General features: G+C 40.8%; 3 protein-coding genes across 3 annotated transcripts in view; all 3 read left to right on the top strand.

Moving 5' to 3' along the window:
- The first annotated feature begins 1,664 nt into the window (after window positions 1-1,664).
- LOC108399454 (olfactory receptor 51E2) lies at window positions 1,665-19,338 on the top strand. Its single transcript, XM_017664248.3, has 2 exons — window positions 1,665-1,817; window positions 16,099-19,338. The coding sequence occupies exon 2, from the start codon at window positions 16,156-16,158 to the stop codon at window positions 17,116-17,118; it is 963 nt and encodes a 320-aa protein (XP_017519737.1). The 5' UTR covers window positions 1,665-1,817; window positions 16,099-16,155; the 3' UTR covers window positions 17,119-19,338.
- LOC118967027 (olfactory receptor 51I2-like) overlaps window positions 1,715-24,766 on the top strand; it is a 32,634-nt gene continuing 9,582 nt past the window's right edge. The window contains exon 1 of the mRNA XM_036990915.2: window positions 1,715-1,817. Coding sequence (XP_036846810.2) covers window positions 1,809-1,817 — 9 coding nt within the window. The 5' untranslated portion in view covers window positions 1,715-1,808. The remainder of the gene's footprint in view (window positions 1,818-24,766) is intronic.
- Window positions 8,368-9,680, top strand: LOC108399452 (olfactory receptor OR51C1-like). The gene has a single exon (XM_036990916.2). It carries the CDS (start codon window positions 8,368-8,370, stop codon window positions 9,310-9,312), a length of 945 nt encoding a protein of 314 aa, XP_036846811.1. The 3' UTR covers window positions 9,313-9,680.

Below are 24,766 nucleotides of genomic sequence, written 5' to 3'. Positions count from 1 at the left end.
TGATCATGTTTATGATCTTTATTTTGAAATCTCTTTCAGGAAGATTGATGAATTCAGTTTCACTTGGCTCTTTTTCTGGTGTTTTAGGGATTTGGATTTGAAACAGCTTCCTTTGACGTTTCATATTTGTAAGTGGTGCCCTCTAGTGCCCAGAAGCTCTACTCTCTGGAGGTGCTCAGTCCCTGGAGCAATGTCAGGGCTTGCAGGGGAGCAGTGCTGATGCCTGGAGGTAAGAAAGAGCTGTTTCCTGCTTCCTGGCTGCTGTGCCTGTCTCCACTGCAGAACCAGTGGTCCAAGGGCACAGGTGTAAGCCTCTGTGCTTTGATTTTGTAGTTGCCCTAGGTGGGGCCTCCCTTTGGCTGGCCTGATGCCAGGGCAGGGACTTCCAGTTTGCAAGCCAGTGCCGGAAGGCCTGGAGGAAGGCACAGCAGGCTTCATATCATGGTGAGGGGCCTTGGAGCTGCATAGCCAGCCGGGGTGATGGAGCACCTGAACTTCCTAAATGTTCCCAACCTGCTGGGCAGAGTGCACCCAAACAATTTTGTCCAGCTGCCCTTTCTCCTGAGCAACAAGGTCTGTGTAATCCTTGCCCCTTTAGCAGCCCTCTCACTGTTAGGAAGTGTCTAAGACTGCCTGCCTTTCTTTTGTCCCAGAGCAGCCAGATGTGGATCCCTGTTTTCCACAAGTGGCTGGAATCTCAGTCCCTCCAAGTATTCCACCTGTCTTAGCTTTCCAAACCCACTATTCTCCAGAGCACCATGCAATGTATGTTCGTGCTCCCAAAGCAGATCTCCAGGACTGGGTATTCAGCAGTCCTAGGCTTCCACCCTCTCCCCGCTCTGTTTCTCTTCCTCTCACTGGTGAGGTGGGGTGGGGGAAGGGCTTGGGTCCCACCAAATAATGGCTTTGGTAGTTATCCTGTTCCATGAAGTCTGTTCTTTTCTCCAGGTGTATGCAGTCTGGTGCAGCCTCTTTCCTGTTGCTATTTTAGGATTAGCTGTATTAACTATATTTTCATATTATATGTGGTTTTAGGAAGAGGCCTCTTTCTCACCTCTCATGCTGCCATCTTTAATAGGTCCTGATTCTGGAATATAGGACATTCTTATGAAATATTTAGTGGATATATGTATGAATGAATAAAGTATATGTTTTCCTAGTTGTAAGATAGATGTTGCTAAGATGCACAGGCCTATTGACACAGGACTGTTGTGAATAATAATAGATGCTAAAGAATTATTGGGCACAGTATGATTTACAATCCCCAAAGGAGATTGCTTTTAACAATATAGCACAATATTTCTTTTTTTTAAAAATCCTCTTCAGAGTAACTGCTCATGGGTATAGAGTTTCATTTTGGGGTGATATAAATTTTCTAAAATTAGACTGTAATGATGGCTTTTGCCCAACTCTGTGAATGTACTAAAAACTATTGAATTGAACACTTTATATGAGTGAATTTTATAGTATGTTAGTTACATCTCAGAACTGTTTTTACAAAAGCGCTTCAATGAAAGGACACAAACACAAAAAATAATTATATTATCCTGTAAAGCACACAGCCACAATAAGTAATTGCATAATAGAACAGATGTAAAAAGACTACATATAACTGAAGAAGTCTTCTGGGAACCAATGTACCCTGGAGACACAGCGAGTGAGTGACACCACAACTAGAACTGGCCTTTCAGCTCTGTGCTGTCTCCAACCAGGCTATAATAAGTTTCCTCCTAAGCTCAGTCCTCCTCTGGAATCTAAAGCCTCCTAAGCATTCAGAATCAGCCTGAGAGGGACAAGTAGACCGCTGTATGGGCTCTGTAAGTAAAATTGTTTTTGTGAAAATGGTCAACTCTAGAAAAACTAAGCTTTTTTATTCATGGGGAAGAATTTCCTTGAAACGTGCAGAGCTAGGTTAGTTAATGGGATGGTGTGCTGTGGTGAGTGGTAGAATTTCTAGAATTATTTATTCTCAGGAATCCTATAGGGAATGGGCATTTTTGTTCTGCCTGGTGTGAGTTTAAGAGCCTGTGGTTTGTCAATCAAATGGCTTAATCACTGTGCTAATATATTGATATATTAATAATAATATAATTAGTGGTTTGCTGCTTAAGAAAACCAAACAGGTTGTCAGGGAATTAAAACTCCACTTCTAAGCCCAATTATTCTTACTAAAAATGAAAAAAACTGTCTATTGTGAACACTTACTTGATGCTAGGTACTGTAAGAGGGATGTGTATACTCTACCTTTCAGATGAGGAAACCAGATGAAAGTTTACATTACTTACAGGTAAAATACTTAAGAGCATTAGCACTAGAATTAGAAAGAACCATGTTTAGAAACCCAGGTCTGATATTCAATAGTTATGTGTGATTCTGAATATGTTTCATAACCTCCCTGATACTCAGTTTATCATAAAAAGGGAATCTAAAGTAACTTTAATATTTGACAAATGGTGTTGTAAGAAAAAACAGAATGTTTACAAAGTTCTTAGCACCATAAACTTCACAAAACAAATTCCAATAAATGGTAGCTGTTATTAGGAGTAATATTTTTTTTATTATTGTTGCTGTACAAAATCTCAAAATTAGTTAGTGTTTGAGCAAGGATCTGAACCTAGATCAGTCACAATTAGCCATGCCATTGGCAATGGTCTAAACAATACTAATATTGCTATATGGTCTATTTCAGCAGTTAAAGACATAACTATGAGCTATAGCTTCTAACAGTGCAGTGGAAGAAGAGCATCACTATGATTAAAGGACAGGAAAACAAGTTAAAAATGATAGTTTATATCTCACAAAAAAATGAAGGCACATGGATTGGAGTAGATGGACTGAAAAGAGTCCAGGGTGATGGCAGCAAAACAGAGTAACTTGGAGGAGTTTGACTGTCTTCCCCTAATAATGTCCATTAGTTCCCTCTATTCTTTGATATTAACAATTTTTCAATTCAGGAAACTACAATGAAATACAACTTCAAGTACCCACTACAAACCAGATTGCTATTACTTAGCCTACATACCCAGACCTCCTGTCACTCCAGCTTTCAGTATTTTAGAAGTGAAATCAATAAACATTTAATGAATATTTGTATGGATGGATGACAGGGGGGGGGGGACAAGTGTGTGTACTGTGTGTACATGGGGGTGGTAATTCTAATAGGATGATTTGGGGGAGTTTGATGTCATTGACTGATAAATGAAGTATAGGAGAGAGAGCCAGGTCTGGAATCGGGGAAGGAATAAGTTCTGTTTAGCTCCTACTGAGGTTGGGGTGTCTAAGGGGTTATAGGTGGGGATGTCCCTCCGAGTAGATAAAATACCTTACTCACCTTTTATTCATTGACAATAAGCAGAGTGCTTTTATATGTTCTCCAAACTGTTGCCAGTTATTTTTCTAAATTGCCTGTTTGACGGCCTCACTCTAATTACCCTGATACATTACTGCCTTCAAGTTTAATCCCAGAAACCTTGCACGGCTTTAAAAATCCTGTTAACATTTGAAACATAGAACTCTAGAGAGTCCATAATTAGATTTCAGATTTGCTAGTCATCTGAACATAAATGCTATTTAAAGCTGTGGGAAAAACCAAGATGTCCCAAGGAGAGTATATGAAGATCAAGAAAAGAAGAGGGGCTTCTCAGAAGAAAAAGACTTCCAAAGAACACAGTTGAAAAGACAAAACAAAAACACTGACAAACAGATAACAATAGCACAGAATAACTATCATTGAAGTTAATGAAGGAGAAAGTTACAAAGAGAAAGTGGTCAACATTGAGAAGATTTGAAATGGAGAGAAAAACAAATCTGAAAATAAACTTTTGGATTTGGTATTAGGAAGTCATTGGTGACATCAGTTGGAGAATTTTCTGAGAGCTATTAGAGAAAAAATCAAGACTGTCACTGAGGTAAAGGAATAATAAACACAAGCAGACTGCCCTTGAAAGGACATTTTTTGTCAGTATAAAAGATATGACAGGAAATTTAAGGAGAAACGGAGTTTATGTCTTATTTCTCCCACTAGGTAAATACAGTGGTCAATTATGATAACATTTTCCTCAATTTCCTTCCATATCTTTTATAATTACTATATATATGTGTGTGTGTGTGTGTGTGTGTGTGTGTGTGTGTGAATTGAATGTGTTGAAAATATATTAAAAGTGTGAGAAACTTTCATCAGTGGGTTGGAATAAAACTTGAGCATTGTAGACTGCAAAAAGAGAGCCAATGGTACTAAATAAGATACTAAAGAAGGAAAGGAATTTTGTTGGAGTTAAATGAGAAGAATGATTTGTTTACTTATTCATAAAATATTTGGAAATGACTAGCTCTTAATGCTCTGCATCTAAAATCTAAGCTCCTCACTCTTTCTATGGAATGCAAAACAGTCATGTGCTGGCCCCCACTGGTACCTCTAGCTTCACCTCCCAGAGCACCCAGCCTTATATTTAAGTCTCCAGCATACCAATTTTCTTGTAGTTATGCAACAAACTGTCTTGTGTCATTATTTCATTCACTCTCTGCTCATGTTGTTATCTATGTCAAGAATACCTTTTTCCTGCTTTTAAAGCTTGTGAACTCATACCTACCCACCAAAACTTTACAGTTACTATTCATATACTCTGTTAAGACTTCTTAGATCTAATTCCTCCTGACACACACACAGACACATTCATGTATATTATACACACACTCAGAGTCTGTCATTTATTGGGCCACTTAATGTAACTTCACAGTTTTTTCTCTAGTTTTCCATTAATTTCAATTAAAATTTCTCAATATTTCAAACGTGCCTAATCCCAAAGATTTCTTTAGGGAATCCTTGAGGTAGCACTTTATCTAGCTGAACTCGCATGGTCTGGAAACACTTCACTTCCTCCGAGGGGCAGTTAACATTGTCAACTTCCTACTGACTGACCCCTCTCCAGTGATAGCCCTAATCTCTGTCTTCATCAGAACCCCCCCTCTTTCATCTCTCATATATCCATCTGGCAAGCCTTCAATTCTCTACTCAGTGAAAATAGAAATGTGATTTTTTACAATAAAGTTGCATCTTTCCTCCAAAGCAAACTGTAGCAGTAACATTCTACTAGGTATCTCCTGAGAAGTATGTGTTAAGAAAATGGAGAAAATCTGTCCTGGAGAACTGCTAGTCTTCAGGTAGACTGAAGACAAAAATATATTTCAGAATGGCACCATGTTACAGTATGTGAGGGCCAGGGCCTCTGTCCCTAACTCTCTCAAATGTGAAGCCACCTGATGCATTGTAGCTATCACTTTAAAGGTTAGATTCTGTCGCGACCCTTCAGGGACCGAAGCAACACGCCCAAGGTCTTGATTCTTCTCTAGGCTTTATTGTCTAATCTCTCATGGCAGTTACAGCAGTTGTCGGGAAGCTTTTCTCCCTCCCAGCGGGCTCCCTTATATTCAGTCACCCAACCAATCCGGGACAGTATCATGCGTGACCTTTAAGCGGATAGGTGTCACGCGCCACTCTAAGCGGGCAGCATGAGCTGTGCACGGGTACAGAAGTCTGCTGGGCCAATCCCCAACAGGGAAGAGGGGAAAGGGTGGTGCCAGCTAGAGTGGGGCTCAGCCTTGGCCATAGGCCAGGCCCCCACATATCCCCCTTTATTGTTTTAACCAAAGTGCTGTCAGGATCATGCCTGTCTTAGGTCGTCCGGAGTCTGCAGCATTCTTACCCGTCCTCAGGCAACAGACAGCTTAGGTCTGCGCCCTGTCTTAGGTTGATATGTGCAGCTCCCGATCTTACCCGTCCTTGACTACTGATCCAGCATAAGCCATACTCTAGGGGAGATGCCTTCCTCTAGCGCTGCCATGGCCTGCAACAGGACCTTCTGTTCTCCCCGTTGCTGTTTTTGTATGGAACAGACTTTCCTCCCAACCAGGAGGAGGCCCACAATTAGCAATATTCCTATGACACCTACACCTGACCAGGCTTTGGTGGTGTTTAACACAGCTTCAGCTATTTGAGCTACAGAGCAAAATTTCTAACCATAGGTGAGTGGTGAGCTCGTCAAGCTCACTGGACCAATTTGTGGTTAACATCTTGCCTAACTGTCTGGACAAGTTGGCAGCTTTAGAATAATTATGAAAAGGAATACCAGTAATACACCCTTGTATATGCAGCCCACAGACAAAACCTCCCCCAAGAGGTCCAATTGTTCTTGAAGAAGGTTCATGCATTGGTTGACCAAGGCCATCCCATTCTTAAAATGGCCATTGATGACGTTCTGCGCTATCATTGCCGAGGCAGTGGCCTGGGACAGACCATTCAGTGTCTCTGCCGTAGGAATGGTGATAGTCAGCGCGGCGGTGGCTGCAGCTGCAGCTCGGCTCGCCGTCACCTGCTGTAGGATCCACGGCAGGTGCAGAAGCAGTGCAATCATCTTGTACCTCCGCTCTGGGGTTTTCCACTCTGTGTATCAGACGTTCAGGCACCCAAACGGGGTTCTGCTGGTCCTGTGGAAAAACACAAACCGAGCCTCGGGTCCAGATTATCACTGGGTCCGGGCCTTTCCATGTTCCTTCCAACACATCCTTCCACAAAACTTTAGGCATGTGTTTTGGATTGGATTGTTGGCCATGCCGCTCTGCTGCACTGTGGCCATTTTTGTCCAGTGTTCTAGGCATTCTTGAGGGTGAGGTGGGTGCGTTCCACCATACCCTGACCCTGAGGGTTGTCTCTAGCTCCCTGCTGCTCTCATGACACAAAAGGATGTCATCCATATAATGATAGATGATTATCAGGGGAAACTGTTTCCTGACAGTTTGTAAGGCCTTCTTTACATACACATGGTGGGGCTATTAGCCATGCCCTGTGGCAATAAACCTTTGACAGTCTCTGGGGTGAAGCGGGATGGAGAAGAAACAGTCTTTGATAATCTCCACTTGCCAGACTTTTTCCTAATTACAAAAATAGGTGTGTTCCATGGCGAGGTAGAGGGCTGGAGGTGACCAGCTGCTATCTGTTCTTGTACTAAAGTGTGGGCTGCTTCCTTCTTTTCTTTGGTGAGGGGCCACTGAGGTACCCACATGGGCCTTTTTAACTGCCATGTCCTCATCAGATGGCAGTCCCTGTTCAGATCCCCCTTCCGATGCCTTTGCGAAGGCACGCTCTTCTCGTACTTCCTCTAATATTTCCTCCCCCTCTTGGATGGCCTCTTGGCAGCTTGGCTTCTGTCCCTTCAGGCAATTTTTTACTTGACCCCAAATAGGGATTGTCCCTGGTGGAAAGGGCTGGTGATTTTTCCTTCATGCTGTCTGCCCTGCCACGTATACTTTCAGTTTGCTCGCCGATCCACTCACCCTCCTCGGTTCCCTCTCCCGGTCTGGCCAGCCAACCGAACGGCGTCCAGCGACGTTCATCAGCAGGCACCAGGGTCAGCGGATCAGGTCGCAACGAGGTTTAGCGATTCCCGGGGTTCAGCACCACTCGTCGCGACCCTTCAGGGACCAAAGCAACACGCCCAAGGTCTTGATTCTTCTCTAGGCTTTATTGTCTTAATCTCTCATGGCAGTTACAGCAGTTGTCGGGAAGCTTTTCTCCCTCCCAGCGGGCTCCCTTATATTCAGTCACCCAACCAATCCGGGACAGTATCATGCGTGACCTTTAAGCGGATAGGTGTCACGCGCCACTCTAAGCGGGCAGCACGAGCTGTGCACAGGTACGGAAGTCTGCTGGGCCAATCCCCAATAGGGAAGAGGGGAAAGGGTGGTGCCAGCTAGAGTGGGGCTCAGCCTTGGCCGTAGGCCAGGCCCCCACAGATTCCATAGACACCTGAACATGACTACACTGGTGCCTAAGCCATTTATTATAACTTCACTCATGTTAATTGTATTATAAGTATCTCTTTGTTGACATTTTCCAGCTTTCCAGATTGTCTGTAAACTTGTCTGCTTTCTAACTTACAACTGATATAATATTGCTTCTCCACAGTCTCAATTTATTTTTCTCTAATGCCAAGTACACAGAAAAACTAATTTCTACTTTTTTATCATAATTTAAAAATGCATAAAGGATGAAATATGACTGGCCAACCTTGAGTAAAGTGTCTTTACTTAAAAGTCATCTTTGGTTATAGAAGTAGGAGGAAAGATCACATAATATAAACGTAGCTACCAGCAAAGGGCCCTAGTACGTACTATAGCAGGTGAAATCTTACAACTCTTTCATCAATTTAAATGAGTCATTCATATTTACATAGTATACATAATTACGTAGATATTCATTGTTGATTAGTTTTCAGTTGAATAAAGTTATTTGTAATTGGATTAATACAAAAAATATAGTTTTGTTATTCTTGTTCCAGAGTTTCATTTTGAACTCTGTTCTTTTAATCCAGCATGTCACAATTCCAGAATATCACAACTTCTTCCATTATTTTCCTACTAACTGGTGTTCCTGGACTGGAAGACTTCCACACCTGGATCTCCATCCCCTTCTGCCTTCTCTACATAACTGCTCTCTCAGGAAACAGTATGATTCTCTTTGCCATTGTCACTCAGCCCAGCCTCCACAAACCCATGTATTATTTTCTCTCCATGCTGTCCACCACTGACCTTGGCCTGTCCATATCCACCCTGATCACCATGTTGGGTATATTCTGGTTCAATGCCAGGGAGATCAGCTTTAATGCCTGCTTGTCACAAATGTTCTTCATTAAACTCTTCACTGTCATGGAATCCTCAGTGCTGTTGGCCATGGCCTTCGATCGCTTTGTGGCCATCTCTAACCCCCTCAGGTATGCCACCATTTTAAATGAGTCCAGAATAGGTCAAATTGGAGCAGCAGTTGTCACCAGGGGGACACTAATGCTGACACCAATGGTGGCACTTCTTAAAAGACTGTCCTTCTGCCGCAGCCACGTGCTCCACCACTCCTACTGCTTCCACCCTGATGTGATGAAGCTGTCGTGCACAGACACCAGGGTCAACAATGCAGTGGGGTTGACTGCCATGATCTCTACTGTTGGTGTGGATTCAATCCTCATTCTCCTTTCTTACATTCTGATCATTAAGACTGTCCTCAGCATTGCATCCCCAGAAGAGAGGAAGAAAGCCTTCAGCACATGTATCTCCCATATTGGGGCTGTTGCTGTATTCTATATTCCATTGATCAGTCTGTCCTTTGTTCACAGATTTGGGAAACGAGCCCCAGCCTACGTTCATACTATGATTGCTAACACCTACCTCCTGATCCCTCCTGTAATGAATCCTATCATCTACAGTGTGAAGACCAAACAGATACGTAGAGTTGTAATAAAAATTCTCCACTCCAAAATCACATAGAATAATAGAATTCTAGAGATGGTCTATGTTAGGTATGTTATCAATTTAAAAACAAAACTGGTGATCATTGAAACTAGGTGTACAAAAATTTTAAATTAAAGCTGGAATATATTTAGAATATCAGCTAGTTTGACACCTTTATTTTGCAGATACAAAGACAGAGACATAAGAATGGGAGAGATGAACAGTCAAATACCCTAAGTCTAGAATTTCTCCTGTCCATTGGTGTTTGTTCTAAACAATTGTTTATCCTGCCAACAGCTTTTCTCTTCTTTGTCCACTTTATAGAATTTAGAATGATACACTATGAAAATGTCACCTTTATAAGAAATAAGTTGTATTTTCTAGCCATAATAATAATAATTATAACAAGCATTTATTATTTCCTTCAACCAGTTATCATTTTTAGTGTTTTTTTATATATAAATACATTATATATCCTAAACAACATGATAAGGCAGTTACTCCTATTATTAGTAAGCAAATTGAGGCACAAAAATGTTATGTCACTTGCTTAAACAGCTAGTAAATAATAGAGCTATATTTTACATCCATGTAAACTAACCTCAGCATGCCCCATACTCTTAACTTTAATGCTATATTACTGCCTATAATACACACACACACACACACACACACACACACACACACACACACATGTAATTTGTACTGGGAGACATAAAGAAGCAAAACTAAAAACACAACTCTGTCTTCTAGAAATTTTCAACCAAATTATAGAGAAAAGGCCCAAAATAAAATTTTCAAAACTTATAAGTGTATTTCTACCTGATGTTCTTTCCAAATCAAGCATATTCCAAAATTCCTACCTGCCTTCTTTCATCTTTCTGCCCAGGACCAACTGAAAAGTGACCAAAGATGGCAAATGAGTATCAATTTGTGCCATTCACTTAGAAATGTTTAATTTGTGGTGTATGTTTCACATAACAGCTTAATTTGGGAAGTTAATTTTTTCCAACCTCAGTATATCCATTAATTCTCAAATTTTTAAAGCACATATTTCAATGACACATTGGTATCAATCAGTAAAGGTGAGCCCTGCAACTGGAATCAGATCCAACAAGGAATTAGTAGTCATTCATATCTATAGGGAATTTGCTAAGTGATTATACTTCTGACTATTTAATAATAAAGATGATGTAAAATCCTCAGCCACTTTGACACTAATATTTCCTGTCTCAATTATTGTTAGTCTTCATCAGCCTGAAGTATGTATGTTGGAATGTCCTAGAACTTTGTTCTCAGACCTGATTTTTTCTTTATTATATTCCCATTTTGGGTCATGTCATCTAGTATCAAGGCTTTAGATACCACCTATATATGACAAATCCCAAACAATATTTATAGTCCAGATTCATATGTTATGTATCAATACTCCTACTTGAATTTCTAATAATCATCTTAGACTCATCATGTCCCAAACCATATCTAATATTTCCATCAAGGGAAAAATATGCTCAACCAAGTTTTTCCTAACTCAGGAATTCTACCTTTCAAGTTGAGATGGAACTCTTGGATTTATGGTTGACACCTGTCTGTCTCTCTCATTCCATGTCCAAGCAAGTGCTGATGGCTCTTTCTTCAGATATTCCAGATGTTGATGTCTGGAATCCAACGACTTCCCACCAGTTCTGCTTCTACCACCACGTTAGAAGCCATCATCGTCTAGGACTGAAATATAATAATGTCTGGGTGGATCTTTGTTTATCCACTTTTGCTTTACAGTCCATTTTCCCCATAGTAGTTAGAGTGATTATTTTAATACACAAAACAGATTGTATCACTTCCTCTGTTCAGCATGTCCCAGTGGCCTCCTGTCTTACCCAGGGAAAATTCAGCATCATTGTATCTCATAAGGATCTATACAGTCTGACTCCCCTCCAGAAACTCAACTTCATCTCCCACTACTCTCCCCTTTATTTGCTCTATTACAACCACACTAGGCTCCAAATATTTCCTTATATTCACCACGCATGTTTCAACATCAAACTTCACGCTTGCTGTCCTCCCTTACTGTAATGTTCTCCCAGATACTCGCACAGCTTACTGACTCACTTCATGCAGGTCTGTGCTTAAGTGTTTTTATTACAGGGCCCTTGACATATTTTTTTAATTTTAATAATAACAATAGTAATAATAATAACACCTTTTCCTCAGTTCCTGTCTGCATTCACTCTCTTCCTTATCTACTTTGGTTTTAATTCCTATCACTACCTACCCCACACAAAATAGTACATAACTGTTTTTTTCTTTTCTAGTTTCCCCATTACAAGGCAAGCACTTAGACAGTAAGGACTTTGTTTCATTCATGCTGTCTTCCAGACCCCAAAACAGAGCCTGACACATAGTAGAAATAACAGAATCTCTAAAAGACCTGGCTCTATGTACCTCTCAAGCCTCATTGCTTCTCCTCCATGTGGTGCTCCAAGCACAGTGGATGAACACATTTCCTTAGCCCTGATTGCTCTATGTCTCTTACAAGCCTCTGTACAAGCTGTTACCTCTACCCTTACTACAGCACCCTCACTAGCTCCCTCCTCCTGACTTAGAATACAAGAGGCTTTCTTTCAGAGACTCCTTCCTAACTTCTCACATCTACCCAGTGTCCTTTTCAAGAGCTTCTGCAGCACCCTGTGCTTCTTTCTCTGGACATCCCTTACAGGCTCTACTGTGACCACTCTCCCCACAAGACCCAGGACTGTGTCTTATGCACTGCTGGAAATAAGTGGAAAAGTTCAGATGATGTGGACTTACAGACTGGATTATTTGTTTGCCTATTTATTTCCACATGTTACGTAAGATGGAAAATGGAGAGAAGAGAATGAGAAAAAGTGACTTAGAGAAGAAGGATGGGGACACTCAGGGTCCTACAAGTGGGAAGAAGGAACTTCAGTCTCAAGACCCAGACAGCCCAGATGCTCATGCTACTTCTACAGTTGTTTCTGTCATACCCACACCCCCACACATATGCACACTAACCCATGGACAGACCCACTGTCCAATATTCCTGGAAACTTGGAAGCTCCCATCCCTAGGGAGTGGGTAGCTTGGACACTGTGGGAACAGGTGGTCCACAGAGCAAACGTCCTCTCTGACCAAGGCAGACAAAGGACTGTAGACTTTCCTGGAAGGCAGATCAGAAGTGGACACTTGGCTTCTGTTGCAGCTACTTGTATTGAGAATCCAATGGAAAACCTTTAAATGTCCTATAAAAAGTCCTATGAAGTGCTATATGATCCAATTTCCTATTATCTTTCTGATTCTCCCTAGTATTCTCTCCTTTGTTTTCACTGCTGAGGCACACTAGCCTCCTTATTCTAAGCCACCAGATAAATTCCCTTCTCAAGAACTCTATCTGCAGTTTCTGCTCCTTCATCCTTGATATAGTTCTCATTCCTTTCAGGCTTCTCCTCAAATGTCTCCACTATGTGAGGCCTCTCCTGGCAATTTCATTTAAAATCTCAACAGCTCCCCACCCTGATAATTATCTGTTCTCTTCTTTCCTTTGTTTTTCCTCCCTATGACTCCTTAACATCCTATTTCATTTTTCATATTTGTTCTATTTACTGTCTGTCTCCCTTACCAGAATTTATACTCCATGAGGGTGGATTTTTAAAAATATCTTATTATATCATAAGCCCTTGATAAATATTATTGAATGTGAATAAATAAGAAGTCAGAACATCAGTTCTCCAATATTATTGTTAATTAACTGTGTGACCTAAGGCAAAGAGCCCCTATCACATCCTTTCTTTATCTGTAACAAAGGTGCAATAAAGAGTGGCTTCCCTATCAGAAGGTCTGTTTCATCAACTGACAGAAAAGCTGGGAATGGTGAAACTGAAGAAGCATATGCTCTTTATTTTGAATTGTGGGAATTTTTGGTTTTGTGTACCCATCTTTGTTTTTAAACAAGATGTATACTCCTAGAGTCAAAGGATACAGTTATACACCCATTACACCCATGTTGCCTGTTGTGTCTAGCAACATGGCTAATGAGGAAAAGCACTAACCACTGTAGCTAACTGAGGGGGGTTTGAGCTCTTTGGAAGAGTGAGGAAGGACTGTTGAGACCCATAAGTGTGTAAGTATGGGAGTGATAGCAGAGACAGCGGACACTTACAATTGTCTCCACACACACACACACCAGACAGAAACAGTGGAAAGTTTGTGGGAGTGACCCACAAATGGACACGGAGATATTTTTCCCCTCTGCCAAGCTCTTGGTACCTCAGTCCATATTCCCACAGCCTGTTCCCATGGCCCTCCTGGGCAGCATTATAAATAGGCCTGTGCCTGAATGGGGAGCCAGCTCCAGCTGCTCTCTTTCAGTAAGACTGCACCCTTTCCACATGAGTACATCCTCACCTGGGGCCGGGCACCCTAAACTCCTGCCATCCTAAGGAACCTTGAAGACCTCACAACTGCCTCTTGGCAGGGCAGGAAGAAGCCCTTATGTCTTACCCACATCTTCATGGGCTGAGAAGAAATGTCCCAGAGCACTAGCTGACAGCCCAGAAAGGCAAGTGAGAATGAATGCAACAGCCACATTCAGATCCAAAGAGAGAGTGAAATTGGGTCTACCTAGGGGTCCCTTTAGGAAGGCCATATAGCATGGGAGGGGGACAACAGGTCTTCTGGGATAGGTTAACCGGCCCAAAGTCTTAGGCTGCTACTAGAAAAACTGAAAAGATGACCTGCAGAAAGAGGAGTCAGGAAAGTATCCAATTCTCTGGAAAACAGAGGCCCTGACATCTGTCAGCGCTGCATGTAGCACCATGAGCAAGAGGCCTTGAAAAAGGGGAAACACATCACTCTCTCCCCTCACTGTCCCTCCTGCCTGCCCTTATCTTCACCATGGACCCTATTTCTCTTAGACACAGGGGTCTAATGATCTAGCCTCCCTCCTGGGAAGTTTCTTTAACCCTATCCCACACTTTTCAGCCTGATTTTTCTGGATTTCTGAACTTCTCCCCCCAAACTACATAGGAGAGATACAAGTTGAGTGGATACAAGATAAAGTTTTTTTATCTTGGTGAAGGATGCAATTAATCTACCTCTGAAAAAGGCTTTTCATTCTCTGACTGTAGTTGGGGGCCAAGTTTGGAATCTGACATTTGTCAAGAAGGATATTTTCTTTATCTGCACAAAGTCTGAGGATAGGAAAAGAGCAAATAGTGGTCAAAGATGTGATTTGGTGGTCTTTGAACCCTGGATCTGTTCTTCCTTGCATATCCATGATGGAAAATGAAAGTTAAGTCTTCTAGTTCTCATTTTATCATTTTATATTTTAAGACTGTTGGCCTTCAAACCCACTCTATTAAGGCTAAATGTAAGAGCATCTCCTCGTTGCAGTATGGACCCAGATTAGGAGTGAAGAAGAATCCTGGGTAGATAAAACAGGTTAACTGGAATACCACTGATGAAGACACCTGCAGAGTTATTCCAAAGATTCAGAAGTTCATGAAGTGAACTTGCATTTTTAGAGACAATTAGCTCTAAAAACCAGGGCACCTAGGAAGCCTTGCAGGGAAAGCATTTGATGAGGTCAGAGCCCCAGTGAGGGGGTGGGGGTGTAGCAACACTGGTTCCTTTCCAGAAAGGATATGTCTCCTTTAATAGGACTGATTTGTTGTCCAAGGTTCCAGGAAAGACAAAGCTCTAGGAGTATCAGACTCAACCTAAGTTCTCCTTGGGGCAGAACTTAGAGTGGCCTTAGGGGCAGCTTTCAGCTGCAGCGGAACCTATCAGCCAGAAACAGAGAGAGGAGCCTTCACTGAGACTGTTCCAGGCGGTCAGGATCTGCTAAAGGCCACACAGCCAGCAGTATCTTCATCTCTGGAGTCACTGGAGGAAGCTGCCTTCCACATAATGACCCCGGATGAGTTCCCTCTTTCTCCTTAATGGATTGACTTTTGTTTGGCCCTTTTTTCTCTTTGTTTTTTAAAAAGTTATATTTCTCTCACCCCATGCTGGCCTTATACCTGGGTACCTGGAATCATGAAAATTTGCAACAGTAAGAACAACAAAACTCCCTATCCTCATTGGTCTGGTATGTTCTTTATTCACTTATCCGTCTAATTTCTACTCATGTTTCAAGACTGAACAGAAGGATCATCTTTTTCAAGAAGGTTCTTCTGTTTATGCCTTTCCCCTTCCTGTGCATTAAATGTACACCTTGTGCTAACACTTATCCCAAACCTCTGGCAATTTGGTTACTTGTCTTTATCTTTCACCTAGGCAGGGTATCTGAAGGGCAACATATATATCTCTCATCTCTGTATTATCAGCAACTAGCAAATAACCTTGTACATAGTACAAGTATTTAGGAGGTCATATAAGTAGATGTTTATGGAATGAATAAATAATTGAAAGAAAAAAGAGGAGAGGAGAACAAAGAGGACACAGCCCTATCTGGAAGGGGTTCCCAATAGGGTATCTCTAAACACCTATCTGAGAAAAGGACCACTCAGTATCCAGACAATGAAGGACCAGGAGAAGGAATAGAAGGAACTCAGAAAGGACCATTTTGGTATAAGCATTTTTCTCCCCAGATTGACTTTTAAAAATTTACATGGACCTTAAGAGTAGTGATTGATAAATGAATTTGAGCTGTCACTTTCCTGTTGGAAGAGGCCTTCAGAACTTATGAGAGAGCTGAAACAGCTTGGAAGAGTGGGAAGAGAAAGTAGGGGAGGGAGAGCTAGGTGCATTCAATTCCCAGGTTTCCAGGACCAGCCTCTCTGACTATGCTCCATGTCCTAGCAGGCTAGCAGACTGCCAGTGTGACCTCACCCTCTCCAGTGTCCATTCTTGGTGCCAGCTATGAGTTCCTGCAACTTCACCCATGCCACCTTTGTGCTTATTGGTATCCCCGGACTAGAAGAAGCCCATTTCTGGATCGGCTTTCCCCTGCTTTCAATGTATGCTGTGGCAGTATTTGGAAACTGCATCGTGGTCTTCATCATAAGAACAGAGCGCAGCCTGCACGCTCCCATGTACCTCTTTCTCTGCATGCTGGCAGCCATTGACCTGGCCTTGTCCACATCCACCATGCCCAAGATCCTCGCCCTCTTCTGGTTTGATTCCCGAGAGATTACCTTTGATGCCTGCATTGCCCAGATGTTCTTTATTCATGCTCTCTCAGCTATTGAGTCCACCATCCTGCTGGCCATGGCCTTTGACCGTTACATAGCCATCTGCCACCCACTGCGCCATGCTGCAGTGCTCAACAATACAGTGACAGCCCAGATTGGCATGGTGGCTGTGGTCCGTGGATCCCTCTTCTTTATCCCACTGCCTCTGCTCATCAAGCGGCTGGCCTTCTGCCACTCCAATGTTCTCTCACACTCCTATTGTGTGCACCAGGATGTGATGAAGTTGGCCCATGCAGATACATTGCCCAATGTGGTCTATGGTCTTACTGCCATTCTGCTGGTCATGGGTGTGGATGTCCTATTCATCTCCCTGTCCTATTGTCTGATTATACGAACAGTTCTACAACTGCCTTCCAAGTCAGAGCGGGCCAAGGCCTTTGGAACCTGTGTGTCACACATTGGTGTGGTACTGGCCTTCTATGTACCTCTTATTGGTCTCTCAGTGGTGCACCGTTTTGGAAACAGCCTTGATCCCATTGTGCATGTTCTCATGGGTGATGTCTATCTACTTCTGCCTCCTGTGATCAATCCCATCATCTATGGTGCCAAGACCAAACAGATCAGAACTCGGGTGCTAGCTATGTTCAAGATCAGCTGTGACAAAGACCTTCAGGATGTGGGAGGCAAGTGACCCTTACCACTCCACTTTCCCTTACCCTTAATGACTTGATATAATAATTTCCTAATGCCATTTTAATTTTATTTGCCAATAAGCATATCAATGCTTTTCTCTACTTTGGCTCCCAAGTTCTGCTCTGCTCAGAGTGAAATTTTGGGGGCTACCAAAATTCCCTTCCATACATCAAAAGGTTATTGATATCATTATTCCATTAAAAAATTCAGATTAAAAAGTCCAACAATGCCCCTAATAAGTAGTAAGAGAACATAAAAAAGAGTGACAAAAAAATATAATTGTCTTTGAAACAAGGGAAAAATTATTCTTTCTAGTAATCCAAGCAACCTATATTAAAACAATAGTTAAGCAGCATTTTTGCCTATCAAATTGGCAGGGGTTTTTAATGAAAATTCACAATGAAAAAGGAGACTGTTGAAACATATATTGTTGAGCATCACAGTTGATGGTGTAATTGGCAGTATGTAGCAAGAACTTTAAAAAAATTATATGCTTTAATGCTGTAATCTCACTTTTGAAAAACTACCTTAACAAAAGATTTCTAAATGCAGAAAACAGGCTTTTTATAAAATGTATTAGTTACAGCATTATTTAAAGTAATCATATATTATAAATCTTAGGGCATCTAATCTAAAGAATTAGAATTCTGTAGAGTAAGGAACATACATATATATATAAATATATACACACACACACATATATATATGGAATTACTTTATATATGTATGTGTGTGTGTGTGTGTGTGTGTGTGTGTGTGTGTGTGTGTGTGTAAGGAATAGTAAACACAAGCATGGTACATTTACTTAAAGGAATATCATGTGGAATAATCCACATTAAAGGAATATTATCTGACCTTTAAAGACTGCTATAAAATGAAACGTTTATAATGTTAAGAGGAACAATAAGGACACTTGATTAGAGCTAACTTATGAAACAAATTATGCCTTGAAGGAAATGTGCTTCAATTACTAGTGACTTATTTTTGTTCCTACTTTCTAAACTTCTTTATTGTGGAGGTCTTATCCAACTGATGTGTACAACTTTCAAAATGAAGGAAATGAAACTGATAATTTACATAAATCAGGACTTGTCACAGAGCTCAGTACTGGTTTGCTAGGCATTACCTGGGAATTTATCTAAGCCCTAAATAACAATGCCAATGAACATATTTTGAGTGCTTAGAATGTTGCAGGCACTAAGGTATGTGCTTTATAGGTTTTATTGGATCTTCACAATTTTATGGGGTAGGTATTATTTTTGTCTCCCATTACAAGTGAGAGAAATAAGAGAAAAATAACAAGAAACTTAAGTCACACAGTTTGTGGGTGCTGTGCCAAAATTTGAAATTAAATTTGATATCCAAATACATTTGCCTAATTTCCATGTTATATTACTTCCTGTTTAACATCTGTCATTTATTTCCTCAGCCTGTGAAAATTCTGTTTTCACTCTGCTGTGTGTCTTATAAGATGAATGACTATATTTGTGCTGAGTGATCCCCCTGCCCTGTTGTTGACAACAAATCCCAGATCGTTCTTCATGGTTTATAGCCACCTGTCATGTTCTATAGTCTGCTTCTCTCCAGATTGAGGAAGGATAGTTTTGTCTATTTATATCTTACATCTTCTCAAGGATGTCTTCCTTTTTTTAATGTATTCTGTATCTGTCAAACATTTCCAATATCTGAGTTTTAACTTAGGTATAAGATTTAATAAAATTTTATTTTAAATTTTGCCAAGTGGAATGCCTATTGCTTTTATATGTATAGAATCCTATAAACTCAGATTTGGAGATGTGAGAGTTTCCCTCATCTTCTTTCCCACCAATGCAGCAATCCTGACAGATATCATTTGTACAACTGTAAAGATGCTGAATACATCTTTTTCTCAATTCTGATGTACTGGACAAAATGAACAGAACCTTATGTTACGCTAAATGAAACAAGCTAGACACAAAAGAACAAATATTGAATGATTCCACTTATATAAAGTACCAAAAATAGGCAAATTCATAGAAAAGGACAGTATAGGTTACCAAGGGCTGGAGGGCATGAGGAGGATGAAGAGTTATTGTTTAACACATACAGTTTCAGTTTGGAATGTTCTAGAAATGGTTATGGTGATGGCTGCCCAACAATGTGAACATACTGAATGCTATGAAATTGTACATTTAAAAAAACTATTAAAATGGTAAGTTTTATGTTGTGTATGTTTTACCACAATAAATTACCCCCAAAGAAAGAATGTAAAATATCTCATTATCAATTTTATATCAAGAACTTCTTGAAATGATTGTATTTGGGATATACTGAGTTGAAGAAAATATATTATTAAGCATTTTTTAAAGTAGCCCAAAGAAGATGATATTTGATCCCCCCGTTAAAGGACGGACAGAGCCCTGGGACAGGATTTAGGACCTCTGAGCTATAGTTCTGTTGTGCCACTAAATGGGTGACCTTCTCTAAATCACACAATCTCTTTTAACTAACTCTGTAAAACATGGTGATAGGTAGGCTCCAAATCCCATCCCCATTCTAAATATCATGTGCTCTGAACACTAAGAGCCATGAACAATTCCAAAGGGCCTGTGAGGCTGAAAACCTCCAGGGGCTCCATGGGATTTGCTTTCTGACCCACATAAGAAAGCCAGCCTCGTTCCCTGAGGCCGCGTGTTCACCCAAACATGGTTCTTATCCACTTGATCTCTACCCGCTGATTCTACCAATCATGGTTCTTCCAAAAATCAAAACTGCTCTCAAAGACTGAGGGATTTTCACCCTAGGAGATCGTCACATGCACAGGCTTTCTAAAAGAAGCCCAGTCCAATAGGAAGAGCAAAGGGACCTGGGACATCCTCAAGTCAGTTTGCCCTCTGTGAGCCGTTTCCTCCTCTGTTTACTAGAAAATCGTATCTACTCTTCGGTGTTTTTGTAAGAATTACATACAATAGTCCATTTCCAACACTTAGCACAGTACTTAGTACATGGTGTGAACTTAATACTCATTATTATTATTACCACAGAACAGGCGGATAATAAACCTTGCCTCACAGTAATATCGAGGGGATAAATGTGGGTTTCTGCCTCTGACAAGCAAACCACACAGATTTTTTTTTTTTTTAAACACTCAGGCAGTCACATAGCCTGGGAGCTTGGAGTTTAAGAACTGAACTTTTTCCCCTTACACCCATACTGGGACTAAGGTTGGGGGATGGCGAAAAGGAAGGGAGCGTGGTGGATGGGGGAAGTGGGATTTAAATGGGATTAAAATGGGATTGAAATGGCTCATTTTATGCACTAAAGGAGGAAGACCAACAGAAGCACCACATTTTCAAGGTTGGCCCAGGAAAATGTGATTGCCTGCTGGAAGGTGGCAAACTAAAGGGGAGTTAGACCATTGCTTATTCCTTGTTTACCCAGGCCAGGGTCCTGGGAGAGCATCTGCCTTCTGGTTCCCAGTGAACTAGAAGGGCTTCCAGGAGGAGGCCCTCCGGATGCTTGGGGAGCTGAGTCAACTTGTAGAGGTGGTCCCAGGCAGCCCCTGCCATGAGAGGCCTCTGGGTCTCAGGCAAGTGCTCACAGCAGTGAGAAAATATTTCCCAGTGAAAAAGGGTCTCCAGGGACAGAGGACCATAAAAATACTGCTCTGTTCCCAGCCTTGTTTATGTTGGCCTGGTCAGTGGAGGGCACCAATTTAGGTAGCCAACTCCCCCTGAGAGCCAAAAAGTCTGAGGTTGCCCCAGAACTAGGATAGCTCCCATTCCCAGTAATTTCATTTAGCCCCATGTCTAATCAGTCCATCATTTATATTTATCCCAGGCCGGATTAACAAAAAATAAGGACAGGATGTAAATTTATTTGTTTTGAACGGACAGGGATTTCCCCAAGCTCTTTTTATTTTTGGGAGAAAGATTTACTCTCAATACATATTTATGACCAGAGATTACCAGTATTACATATTTGAGATTCTCTCTGAGATGATCACCACCAGTTCTCCCAGCTGGTGCCAATACACACCCAATGTCCATTTCTTTGATACCATTCAACGTTAAACACACAAGAATCATTTACTGTGTTCTAGGCCTTGTAACAGGTAAAGGGAATGCAAAAGTAAAAAATAATGAATATTATAGAGGGTGTCAGGTACTACCCAAAAGAAGAGAAATAAAGTGTTGGCAACGATGTGGAGAAAAGGGAGCACTTGTGCACTGTATTTGGGAATGTAAATTGGTATAGTCACTATGCAAAACAGTACAGAGGTTACTCAAGAAATTAAAAATAGAACTACTATATGACTCAGCAATCCCATATCTGTCTGGTTATATCTCCAAAGTAAATAAAATCATTATCTCAAAGAGATATTATTATTATTCACAACACCAAGTTATGGAAACAACTTATGTGTCTGTCAGTGGATAAATGGATAAAGTAAATGTGATATATATTATATATACAATATTTGGAATAATATTTATCCTCAAAAAAGGAGGAAATCCTGTCATTTGCTACAAGATGGATGAAACTGGAGGGCATTATGCTGAGTGAAATATGTCACAAAGAGAAAAACAAATACTTCATGGTATCACTTATATGTGGAATCAAAAAGAAAAAAAAGTCAAATTCATAGAAACCAAGTAGAATGGCAGTTGACAGAGGCTGGGTAGGAAGCAAACAGGAAAGGCTGGTAAAAGAATACAGACCTGCAGTTATGAGATTAGTAAATTCTGAGAATCTAAGTATAACATGATGGCTGTAGATGATAATACTGCATTGTATAATTGAAATTTGCTAAGAGAATAAAACTTAAATGTTCCAGAAAAAAAAGTAAATATGTAAGGTGGTGGATATGTTAACTTACTGGGAGAAAACTTTCACAATGTATGTGTATATCAAATCATCACCATGTAGACTTCATATTTATTGCAATTTTATTTCTTAATTATACTTTAATATATACATAAACTAACTCAAAATTGATCACTGACTTAAATATGAAAATTAAATTAAAAATGTAAGCATAAACCTAAAACTTTTAGAAAAACAGTAGAAAATCTTCAAGGTCTTGAGCAAAGGTTTCTTAGTCTTAACACCAGAGGCATGATTCACTTAAGGAAAAACTGATAAATTAGACTTCCTTAAAATTAAAAACTGCTGCTGTGTCAAATAGTTAAGAAGATGAAAAGACACCCCACAGAGTAGGAGAATATATTTGCAAATTACATATCTGAAGGCCTACTATCTAGAATATATAAAGAACTCGGAAAATTCAACTAGAAAAAACAATCTAATTAGAAATGGGCAAAAGACATGAAGAGACATTTCATGGAAAAAGATATACAGATAGCAAATAAATCCATGAGAAGATGTTCAAAATTATTAGCCAGTAGAAAATGACAATTAAAACAGTGACAGTGATGTATCTATTAGGATGGTTAATTTTTTTTCAAAAAGGGTGAAAACTTCAAACACTGGCAAGGATGTGGGGAAACTGGATCACTCATACATAGCTAGTTGAAATGTAAAGTGATACAGCCAGACACTCTGGAAAACAATTCCTAAAACACTAAACATGCAACAAACAAATGACTTGAGCATTTACACTCCTGGATATTATCCCAGAGAAATGAAGAGTTAATTCACCAAAGACATGCACACAAATGTTTATAGCAGCTTTATTCATAATAGCCCCAAACTGGAAACAGCACAGATGTTCTTTGACAGGTAAACAAACTATGGTATAGCTATGCCCTGAAATATCATTCTTAATACAAGGACAAAGTGGGCTAAATCTCCACAAAATTATGCTGGGCTGGGGGTGGGGGGGGGAGCAATCTCAAAAGATCACATACTGTATGAATTCATTTATGTAACATTCTTGAATTGACAAAATTATACAGCTCTAGAACACATTAGTGACTGCCAGGGATTAAAAAAGAGATGAAGAGGGAGGAAAATAGGAGTAGCTACAAAAGGATAACAGGAGGGATCCTTGTGGTGATGGAAATGTTCTGTATCTGTAGCAATGTCAGCATCTTTATTTTGATAGTGTACTATTTTTGCAAGATGTTCCCACTGGAGGAATTAGGTAAAATATTCATGGGATCTCTCTATTAAGTCTTACAATTGCATGTGAATCTACAACCATCTTGAAAGCAAAAGCTTTTTTTTAAACAAAATCTTAAAGGGTCTTAGGTTTTATGCTATGGCATTCAAAATGTTTCATTTGTTTTGTTTTTTGTTTTTCTATAAGTAATGGGCAGCCAACAAAGCAGTGATTAAAAGGGTTAAGAAGGGTTGAGATGAAGCCCCACATGCCTTACAGTGGTCTCTCTCACAGGGTATAAATGGAGGAGTGGAAGTGGGTAGGAAAGTAGATGAGTTGGGCAACAACCTAGAAAAAAACACCCTAGATGGCCTCCACTTCTTGTGAAATTAAGAGCAATACCAAATTAGTGACTGAGAGCAGAGATGGTGGACTGGATAAAGAGCCTGGGAAGAATGGTGACAATTTAAAAACTCAAAAGAAATAATTAAATTACAGAGTGATCTAAATTCTAAGCTCAGATTAAGGGCCATGAATTTGTTGTGATATAAGACTTCAAACTTGTGTAATTTCTCCCTCAATTTACTTATCAGCTCAGGAGGAAAAAGGTAGACAGAGACTGGGTCCAGTTTAGCTGGGAGTGTGCAGCCAAAATCAAGTAGGAGATGTCAAATGTGTCCATAGAAAACAGCTTTTCAGTGAATGACCATAGTCCAAATATTAAGGAAAGAGCTGAGACCACAGCTATTTTGTGGTAGAGAGCTCCAGAAAGTAAAAATGGAGATGGACTTATATGTGGTGAGAAATAGAGTCAGACTTTGAACCCAGGTCCAACTGGCTGAGCGGTTCATGTCCCTTCCACTGTCCAAGTTCCCTTCTTTTTGAACCTGGTTGATTTAGCAGGTCAGTCCTCAGCTAGGAGTGTGGGCAGAATCTGTGCCAGCCCCAGTCTAGAGCTGAAGTCCTGATGTCTGTTGCAGCATGAGAGCTTAGAGGTTAGAAGAGGGTCTGTGGGTAGACCTGCTCCTTCTTACAGGAATCTGCTCCCTCTCCACCTCTAGGAAGCCCTCCCTGACTCCCTCAGGCTGGGTTAGGCCAACACTTCTAAGCTCCCAACACATCACTCCATATCTCCACATACTGCAGAGACTGGGCTCTGCAGGACTCATTCTGGGACTTGGCCAAGAGGAGGTTTCAGGAATATTGTCTTGGCAGGATTTCAAATGCAGGTGGACTGTTGAAGCTGATAGTCTCTGAATATAATCATTTCAGCTTGGTGGGATATTGCAGAATCTGATTCTGTCTCCCTTTCCCCTTTTTTTGTTTAGTTATTCCAAACTCCTTCTCCTGACTCCAAAGCTACCCCTAATTTTTCTATTCCCCTGGGACCTGAGTGGAGTGATTCCCCTGTGGCCCAAGCCTGGCCTTCCCTGGAGATAAGCACTGCTGACACGGCATCTCTGTGCAGTGCGATAAAACTCAGTCCCTCTGACACAAAGACATCCTGGGCTCCTGAAGGATGTGGAGTGGCAGAGCAGCCTAGGATAACAGCCAGGGTGAGTAACCTAGGGCTCCAGCACACCCCCTTCTCCACTTCCCAGAT

This window comes from Manis javanica, chromosome 11 (assembly GCF_040802235.1).
Source record: "Manis javanica isolate MJ-LG chromosome 11, MJ_LKY, whole genome shotgun sequence".
Classification (NCBI taxonomy): domain Eukaryota; kingdom Metazoa; phylum Chordata; class Mammalia; order Pholidota; family Manidae; genus Manis; species Manis javanica.
The sequence above is the reverse complement of the archived record's forward strand: the minus strand, read 5'-3'. Positions and strand labels throughout refer to the sequence as shown.